The sequence below is a fragment of the Rhinopithecus bieti genome, unplaced genomic scaffold (genome assembly GCF_001698545.2).
Source record: "Rhinopithecus bieti isolate Rb0 unplaced genomic scaffold, ASM169854v2 scaffold_12088, whole genome shotgun sequence".
In the NCBI taxonomy this organism is placed as follows: Eukaryota; Metazoa; Chordata; class Mammalia; order Primates; family Cercopithecidae; genus Rhinopithecus; species Rhinopithecus bieti.
In genome coordinates, this window is record NW_016807975.1 from 4,934,158 (window position 1) to 4,944,708 (window position 10,551).

A 10,551-nucleotide genomic window follows, 5' to 3' on the forward strand; every position below is an offset into this window, starting at 1 on the left:
AGACATGCCAAACCTCAAAGGAAAAGTAGGACAACAAAGGAAAGAAATGACCTTAATTTGCTTCCATTCATGTTAAAAAGAACCCATTTACTAAACAATTCCTTATCCATCCTTAAAAGTCACAGTATTACTTATTGCTTATAAGTGAAGAAGAAAGAAATGCAGGGATGACTAAATACTAATCCTGAATTCTAGAAAGACTTACATATTTGCATTAAACTTTTCATTTTAATATTCTCAGAACTGATTTTCTCCGCTTTTAAAAGGACTTCAATTCTAGAAAGACAGATGGTATCTATGGAAGAAAAAGGGACACTTTTCTGACTTCTGTATGCTACTGAGTTAAGTAATGAATAATGTTTATATTGAAAGGCTTCATGACCATATCCTCTACTCCCAACCTTCAAATGAATGAATGAATGAATGAATGAAGGTTCTGTAGCTTAAGACTTCTTCTGGGAAAAGTCTTCTTGAAGCAAAAAATATCACTAATCTGTCCCATAGCAAATAAGACAACATAATCTGCCAAATTAATGCTCAGTACTGAGTAAACTTGATGTTTCCAAAAATGCCACAACCACTTCACCGACCAGGGCAGGTTCTATGCAACCTCTATCATAGTCCCTGAGAGATGGTATCTATGGAAGAAAAGGGACACTTTTCTGACTTCTGTATGCTACTGAGTTAAGTAATGAATAATGTTTATATTGAAAGGCTTCATGACCATATCCTCTACTCCCAACCTTCAAATGAATGAATGAATGAATGAATGAAGGTTCTGTAGCTTAAGACTTCTTCTGGGAAAAGTCTTCTTGAAGCAAAAAATATCACTAATCTGTCCCATAGCAAATAAGACAACATAATCTGCCAAATTAATGCTCAGTACTGAGTAAACTTGATGTTTCCAAAAATGCCACAACCACTTCACCGACCAGGGCAGGTTCTATGCAACCTCTATCATAGTCCCTGAGACTAATTCATCTTCCCTCTACCTATTTCCTCAACTGACTTAGGCAGTATTTCTCAGTTGTGAGTTTTCCTCAAAGGGAAGCAGTGAAGTAAGGAAATTCCCTCATACCTCACAATGATTTACTTCTTTAATGTATGTACACCTAAAGAGGATATGAGTTACCGAAAGACACACACTCAAAGTTCAAAAACTTGCCCTGGGGTGAATGAAATTAAGGCAGGTAGATTAGCCAAAGTTCTCTGCCTTTACATTATAGTGTATTGTCAATCAATTTGTATCTTAATTACTAACTGCCTAAAACCTCAATACATACAATTAAAAACATATAGATTTGGCCAGGCGCTATGGCTTACACCTGTAATCCCAACACTTTGGGAGGCCAAAACAGGAGGACAGCTTGAGGCCAGGAGTTCAAGACCAGCCTGGGCAAAAAAGCAAGAACCTGTTTCTCCAAAAAATAAAAATAAGTTAGCCACGCATGGTGGTGTGTACATAGCTTGAGTCCAGAAGTTTGAGGCTGCAGTGGGCTATGATCCATGCCACTGCATTCCAGCCTGGGCAACAGAGCGAGACCTTGTCTCTTAAACAAACAAACAAACAAAAAAGTATAGATGCTATTCCTATATCCCTTCCTAGAAAAAGGAATATATGAGGGGTATATATGCAGAACAGAAAAACCAGCTAAAAAAATGCATAATGTTGCTAAATCAATAGGAGCTAGGTGTTTCAGCAAAGCCTCTTATCTAATACTCTAAATTTAGCTGAAATGAACAACCAATATAAATCAGACTATGTAACTATTTCTTGTGGTAGTAAATGAAACAGCTCACCTTCTCAATATTTATCTGGTGCTTTCTTAACCTTTCCAGGTCTGTTGGGATTACTATCTTAATGAATTTCTGGATAGCTGGTTCAAGACGGCGTAATTTCACCTTTTCTTCATCTTCAGACATCCTAAAAAAATGATATATGACCTCCCTGGTAACAGCTGTCTTCTCCACTCATATAGAAAACCTAAAAGAAAATATTTCTTTAAAATGTTTTCAAATTAGTTTCCACTATTTTAAAAGCCAACAATTAATTAGTTTTACAATTTATTCTAAATACATATCAACTTAATGCTGAGCTTGAGTGACCTGTTTTTTCTTTATGAAACCACTGATTTTAAATCTTTTCTCTTTACAAAATTATATTTTAGAATGTTCAGACAATATAAATAAATGAAGAAACAAATAAAGTCAGCAGTCATCTCCTCACCTTTTACAAAGAGTACAAAATGCACTCTTTACATTTTGGCATAGGTCTCTCCAGGCATTTTTGCTACGTAAGTATGTATGTATATTTACAAATACTTAAAAAGAAATAGGAATTTACTATCCAAGTTTTCATTTTCTGATCTATCTTGGACATTGAATAACCCTTTTAAAAAAGGTATCAAATGGCTTAACACTGATGCTTGTATCAAACTTCACATCTAATGTCATCATAATGTAACTTTGTAATTACACAACTTCAAATATATTATAACATAATATGCAACTCTTCTCATTGATGTCCTTTAAATTGCTTCTTCCATTTTCAATAAAGTGATCAGTATTGCCTATAACTGACTCAAATAACCAGTGACAGAGCTGGAATAAGAACCCAGATTTTCTAAAATTACATTGAAATACTTTTTCCACTCCACCAGTAGTTTCCTACTAGTGTTCCAGAAAGTCCAAGGGTATGCATTTGGGGCCAGAGTACAAGGGTAGGGTATACAAGTGAGCAGGTTCCAGGACCCCACCCCCTACTTCAGTTGTAGAAACTTTACTTACAACTATTTTATGAATTGGAGCTTATCAGAGCTTATATAAATAATAGGCTTCACAGCTTAACCAAGCTTGAAAGCCACCGTTGTAAACCATGCTTTCATGCCATTTCATTAACCACAACCTCACCCATGTTTAAAAAATTTTAAGTTGAGAATGTTAACACTACGGAGTAGTGCTGTCTTAGTCCAGGGTCTATAGAGACAGGAATTCACATATAGACTTTGTGGAGCCCCTGAATCTTTACGAAAATTTGTGAATGAAGGGGCCAGGTACAGTGGCTCATGTCTGTAATACCAGCACTTTGGGAGGCCAAGGCAGGAGGACCACTTGAGCCCACGAGTTCAAGGCCACCCTGGGTAATATGCCGAAGTACCACCTCTACCAAAAAAAAACAAAAAGTCAATGTAGTTTATTTTGGAGAATAGAGCCCATTGTTTCAAGAGATTCTCAGAGATCTATCCCCAAAACATTAAATATTTATTCCCTTTCTATCACAGTTGAAAATCTTGATGTGTTGGTTATACAGACTGCCTCCAATACCTACCCATTAGTAACTTGGTTTTTATGTCTGATACAAGTTCAAAAGTAAAAAAGGAAAATCTCCAGGTACAAAAACAAAGAGAGTGAAACAGGTGCAACAGTGAATGGAAACTGGGGACATATGGAGAAATTCATTACCAAAAGAGACCATCCACGGACCCAACAAAACAGGAAAATTCATAGCTAATAGACTAAAGATAATAAAATAATTTTAAAAGAAATTAAAGAAAGTATATTTTAAATATCCAAAACATAAAGGAAGGAATAGAATCTTTAAAAAAATAGATATTATGAAACAGAGGCCAGCCTGAATATAAACCAAGTAAAACTTCTAGAAATGAAAATCTCAAAAGATGTGTTAAACAGTAAATTATATAGATAAGAGACAATTATTGATTGGAAGAAATCACTCAGAACACAGAGGAATAAAAAGATGAAAAGTATAAAAAAGAAGATAAAAGACATAAAGGATAAAATGAGAAGCTCAATAACAAGTAGGAGTCCCAGAAAGAACAAAGAAAATGGTAAGAAGGAATTATTCAAAGAGAATATACTGATAATTAAAATGTAAGACCTCAAACTGAAAAAGCACATCAGCCTCAAGTAGCATAAATTAAAAAGAAACCAAATTTGCCTAAATACATGGAAGGGAAATTGCAAAACATTAAAGAACAAGAATCATAAAAAAACAAATGAGAGATAAAAGACAGATAAAGCAATAATATCTTGCTTTTAAGAGCAAGATATTAAAAGACAGAAATACCTTCAAAGTGCTGAGAGAGTTGGTATATTCCCAGGTAAATTATCATTTAGAATGAAAGCAAAATAATCATTTTCAGACATATAAGGACTAAGAGTTTATTGCCAAGCCCCTCATTAAAAGTACTAAAAGGAATATTTTAACAATAAAGAAAATAAACCCAAAGGAGTGGAATAGCAAGAAGCAATGAATAGAATAAACTGTTACCGGATAGAATAAATGGGTGGATGAAAGAAAAGAAAATAAAAACATTTATTTTGAATAGTGTGATGAAGTATAATAAAAATGTTTCCATGTAAATAATTTTCTATAATTACATAGATGCTTCACAATTTTACAAAATTTACAAATCGGCTATTGTTGGCTATTTAGGTTGTTTCCAATTTTCCACTATTACAAACTACAGTGTAATTACCCTGCTTACACATAAATCCATACTGCCACCTATAATTATTTCTTTAAAACAATCAACAAAGACACAACCTGTATAAAGGGAGAAATGACTGGTATTTGCAAACCAGTCATCCAACAAGGGACTAACATCTAGAATGTATAACGAACTCAAACAACTCAACAGCAAAAAAACAAATAGTTCCATAAAAAAGTGGTCAAAGAAATTGAATAGACATTTCTCAAAAGAAGACATACAAATGACCAAAAGGTTTTTCTCTAAATGCTCACTATCATTAATCATCAGGGAAATGCAAATCAGAACCACAATGAGACACCATCTCACCCCAGTTACAAGGGCTATCACCAAAATGATAAAAAATAACAAATGCTGGTAAGGATGTAGCAAAAGAAGCCTCTTTTTTATTTTCTTCTTTTTTTTTAGAGAGAGTTTCGCTCTTGTCGCCCAGGCTGGAGTGCAGTGGCGCAATCTCGGCTTACTGCAACCTCCACCTCCTGGGTTCAAGCAGTTCTTCTGCCTCAGCCTCCCGAGCAGCTGGGATTACAAGCACATGCCACCACGCCCAGCTAATTTTTGTATTTTTAGTGGAGATGGGGTTTTGCCATGTTGGTCAAGCTGGTCTTGAACTCCTGACCTCAGGTGATCCACCCGCCTCAGCCTCCCAAAGTGCTGGGATTACAGGCGTGAGCCACGATGTCTGGCGAGAAAGAGGACTCTTATACGCTGTTGGTGAGAATGTAAATTAGTACAGCCATTATGAAAAACAGTATGGGCTGGGTACGGTGGCTCATAGCTGTAATTTCAGCACTTTGGAAGGCTGAAGCAGGAGGATCACTTAAGGCCAGGAGTTTGAGGGCAGCTTGGGCACCATAGCAAGACCCTTCCTTTCTGAAAAATTTAAAACTTAGCTGGGTGTGGTGGTGTGTGCCTGTCGTCCCAGTGACACTGAGGTGGGAAGATCCCTTGACCCCTAAACTGTGAGCCTGCAGGAAACAGTGTTCTTACTACTACACTACCGCATAGGCAACACAGTGAGATCCTGTATCAAAAAAAAAAAAAGAAAGAAAGAAAACTGTACAGAGGCTTCTCAAAAAAATTAAAAACAAAACTACCATATGATCCAGCAATCCTACTACTGGGTATTTATCAAAAGGCAAGAAAATCAGTGTATCAGAGAGATACCTACAGTCCCATGTTTATTGAACCAGCATTCACAATAGCCAAGATATGGAATCAACCTAAGTGTCTGTCAATAAATGAATGGATAAAGAAATTTTGGTATATATACACAATGAAATATCGTTCAGCCATTAAAAAAAAAAAAATGGGTCGGGCGTGGGAGCTCACGCCTGTAATCCCAGCACTTTGGGAGGCTGAGACGGGCCGATCACCAGGTCAGGAGATCGAGACCATCCTAGCTAACATGGTGAAACCCCGTCTCTACTAAAAATACAAAAAATTAGCCAGGCATGGTGGCATGCACCTGTATTCCCAGCTACTTGGGAGGCTGAGGCAGGAGAATCACTTGAACCCAGGAGGCGGAGGTTGCAGTGAGCCCAGATCTCACCACTGCACTCCAGCCTGGGCAACAGAGTAGACTCTGTCTTGGAAAAAAAAAAAAAAGAAAAAAAAAGAATGAAATACTGTCATTTATAGCAACATGGATGGAACATATAGCCTGTACTCGCAGCTACTCAGGAAGCCGAGGTAGGAAGATCACTTGAGTCCAGGAGTTAGAAGCCAGCCTGGGCAACATAATGAGATCCCCATTTCTAAATAAAAACAGGGAAAAAAAGTTGATCTCCTGGAGGTAGAAAGTAGAGTGATGGGAAGGGGCAGGAGGGATGAAGAGAAGTTGGTAAATGGGTACAAACATACAGTTAGATAGAAGGAATAAATTTTTCATGTTTAATAACACAGTGGGTACCTAAAGTTAACCATAATTTATTGCATATTTCAAAATAGCTAGAAGAGAAGATCCGAAGTGCTCCTAACACAAAAAATAATAAATGTTTGAGGTGATATATATCCCAAATACCCTGATTTGATCATTACACATTGTATGCATGTATCAAAATATCACATGTATCCTATAAGTATATAAAATTATTGTGTATTAATTGAAAATTTTACATAAAATAAAAAATAAATATCTAGAAATAGAATTATTAGGTATACAGATTTTTCAAGGTTTTTTTTTTATATATATATTGCCATATCCCACAAAAGGTTAGGCCTACTATGTTCCTACCAGAAACATAACACAATGTCCATTTATCCATATTCCAACCAATGTACTTAGTATTATCATTCTTAGATATGCCATTGGTGAAAAAAATGATGTCTCATTATTGCTTTACTTTGCACTCCTTAAATTACTAACAGGATGGATTTATCAGCCATTTGCATTTCTTCTTTTCTTTTTTTTTTTGTTTTTTTTTGTTTTTTGAGACAGAGTCTCACTGTTTTGCCCAGGCTGGAGTGAAGTGATATGATCTCAGCTCACTGCAACCTCCACTCCCCGGGTTCAAATAATTCTCCTACCTCAGCCTCCCAAGTAACTGGGATTACAGGCACGCGCCACCACGCCCTGCTAATTTTTGTATTTTTAGTAGAGATGGGGTTTCACCATGTTGGCCAGGCTGGTCTCGAACTCCTAACCTCAGGTGATCCACCTGCCTTGGCCTCCCAAAGTGCTAAGATTATAAGCGTGAGGCACTGTGCCCTGCTGCATTTCTTCTTTTTATAATTTTTAATTTTTGTGGGTATGTATTAGTTGTAGGTATATATTTATGGGATATATGAGTTATTTTGATACAGGTATACAATGTATAATAATCACATTAGGGTAAATGAGGTACCTATCACCTCAAGCATTTATTCTTTGTGATACAAACAATCCAGTTATACTCCTAGTTATTTTTAAATGTACAATTAAATTATTATAGTCACCCTGTTCTGCTATCAAGTACTAGATTTTATTCATTCTTTCTATTCTTTTGTAACCATTGCATTTCTTACTTTCATGAATTGCCTGTTCATGTCATACATACCTGTTTTACTACAGAGGATGTCTTTCTCTTATTATCTCATAAAAGGCTATTAAATGTTAAATATATCAATTACTTGTCTAACACTAACATTTCCCAATCTATTACACTGCCTCTTTTGTTTTCTTCTATACTGCAAAGAGATATTTTTATATCTACCATCATTCCTATCAAAATGTTTTTTGAACACACCTGTTGTTCAATAGATGCTGCCTGAACTAAAATATTTCTTCACCATTGCTAATCCTATCACTCTAGTCAAATAGCACAATATGCATAGCACATGATAATGGAGGAGCTTCAATTAGTCTACCTTTAGACTCTTTCCCTCTAAAATGGAATAGGAACTATAAAAACATAAACTGTATTATAAATGAATAGCATAACCACACTGAAAGAAGTGAGGAAGAAAAATAATCTAAGCCACTTTAGAAAACAGTATTTTAACCGAATACTGTAAAACTAGAGACAAAAGGAACTACACTGTCCTCTATTTAGTGTTTCTCACAGGAATATAGGTCAGAACTCCTGAAATTACTTTATGTGTATACTAGGACTGAAGAAATAAGAAAATATTTTGTAGAATACAAGAGTCAGATTTCTCACTGTCAGATAAAGAAGTTAAAAATAAGGGATAAAACTAGAATGAACCCTGTGGTGTTAGACTAGAAGCAAAGCTACTGGGATCAACTTTTGTTTTTAAAAAATATATGGATAGATAAATACAGAAATAAATACAGATCTTTGTGTATGCATGAGTATGCATATGTATAGACTGGTGTCTTCTATGGGGCCCTGGAAGTGATATTACCCCAGTAGCAATGAGCATCCCTAGAGCACAGATATTTGTGTTTAAATACTATTCTCCAAAAAAAGAAACTATGGGTCTTCGGAGAAGTGGCTGATTATCAGGGCTGAGGCACAGAAAACACAAGATGAGCCTGGGACATCATATGGTACCAGAAAATTAGGAAGCTCCAAAAAAGAAAAAAAAAGGATGGAAGCATGCTGAAAAGCTACAGAAAGCAACCTGAAAGAAAAAAAACTCCAATGATCAAAGCTGGAACAATTTCACACATAAAATAACACAAGTGTAAGATAAAAACCAATAGAAAAACATCTGAGTCCACATGGATACAAATAAATAACGGAAGACAAATAAACAAATGGGAAATGCGCAGCTCATCCTTACAGAATAATTTCAATTAATAAATAAAGAAATGAGGAAAGTAGAAAATCATCATTAGAACACCATAGTCATAATTGCTGAAGGCAAGATCCACCAATGGGTGTGAAATTTAGCAACCGAAAGTCTGAGGAGAAACAGGATATGCGTACAGTTTAAAAGCTCCCCCAAGATGTCAATTAATCATAAGGAGAAAAAATAAGACCTTTACATTGGAGAATCCCAGTAGACACTCTCTTACTAAGTGACCAAGAGTAACCTCACAAGCAATAAGTCATATATATCAGCTACGCTCATATGAACTGAGAAGGGCACACACACTTTTGTGTTCTTAACAAAAAAGCATAGCCTTAATCTAATCATGAGAGAACATTGGACAAACCCCATTTGAGGGGCACTCTACAAAATAACTGACCAGCATTCTTCAAAAGCGTAAAGATCAGAAAGAGTATAAAGACTGAAAAAGACTATCAATGTAAAGACAGGAAAAGACTGAGGAACTGTCACAGACTGGAGAAGACCAAGGACCCAAGACAACTAACTGCAATGTCGGGTCTTAGAGTAGATCCTGGAATAGAAAGAGGACATTAATACAGGAAAAAAAAAAAAAATCACAAGTCAGTAATTCGGTTAATAGTATTATACTAATACTAACTTCCTGCTTTTGATAATTGCGCTATGGTATCTGAAAAATTATTAATGGAAGCAATAGGGAACTCTGTACTACTTTTGAAACTTTTCTGTAATTGTAAAATTATTTCAAAATAAAAAGGTTTTTTTATATATAAGAGGTTGTTTCACATAAGACAGGTAGAAACATTTAGAAGTCAAAGAACTGCAATCGTATTCACTGCATTAATACTTGGAGAGAGGGGTGCCAGGACTATGCCAGGTGCTTTACAAACTTTATCATGTAGTGCTCACAACTAATATGACATGGGTACCATAATACTCATGTTTTCCAGTAAGTTACTTGGGAGGTTATTAATAAGTGAAAGACCCCATTTCTCAGAAAACCCAGCCCCCAAAAGTGACGAACACCTTCCATCTGCTCAGAGGTCCCACTTTTCGGGATACTGGTGGCGCCCGATTTCTTCGGGCCCGTAGCTTTGGGTTTCTGAGTTATGGAAGAGATAGTGAATTTGGAGAGAAAAGTCAATGTAAGGTCTCCTCTCTGAACCTCGTATAGCTAAAAGGAGGGAGCCAAGGCGTGGGACCTTCTGCGAATCACCTCTGGGTCTGGCGAGCAGGGGCTTTCGGCCTCTCGCTCCCTGTCCACTCCTCACTACCCTCGAGCGTCGCGTCATTCCTCGCAGTGTCACCCACAGCACACCTGGGCCACACACAACAAACACCCCCACTAGCGAACGGATGCGCGGGTCTGTTCCGGAACCCAGACGCCAGCGACCCTGGCGACCCGAGGCCTACAGCGCGCCAGACAGGACGCGCGCGGGAAACTTTTCCACCCCGCGACCCCGGGAGGCCGTCCCGCTCGCATCATCTGCTACCTGCCTATACCAGTTTCTAATAAAGCTTCCAAAAACGAAACCAATAGAGGCTCCGCCACTTCTGAAAGACAGGAGCAGCCACCATTGCACTCGTACTTCTGATCCAGTGCCCCACTTGCCGCCCAGCGCCTCTTGCGCGCGCCACAGGGCGCCCGGCCCACCAAGCCTATCAGGGCCCGACGCCCCCAGAGGCGGCCTCCAGAGAGCCCCTTACCTCCCGTCGTGGCGCTCGAGGCCGGTCGGTGCGCATGGCGCAGGCGCAGGAGCGACGGGGCGGGGCATCGCGAGGGGTGGGCTGCGCTGGGCCCCGC

General features: G+C 37.8%; 1 protein-coding gene across 1 annotated transcript in view; it reads right to left on the reverse strand.

Moving 5' to 3' along the window:
• STX17 (syntaxin 17) overlaps positions 1-10,502 on the reverse strand; it is a 67,156-nt gene extending 56,654 nt beyond the window's left edge. Inside the window, exons 1-2 of the mRNA XM_017884331.1 lie at positions 10,453-10,502; positions 1,801-1,983 (exon numbers count right to left, since the gene is read on the reverse strand). Coding sequence (XP_017739820.1) covers positions 1,801-1,923 — 123 coding nt within the window. The 5' untranslated portion in view covers positions 1,924-1,983; positions 10,453-10,502. The remainder of the gene's footprint in view (positions 1-1,800; positions 1,984-10,452) is intronic.
• Between the last annotated feature and the right edge of the window lie 49 nt (positions 10,503-10,551).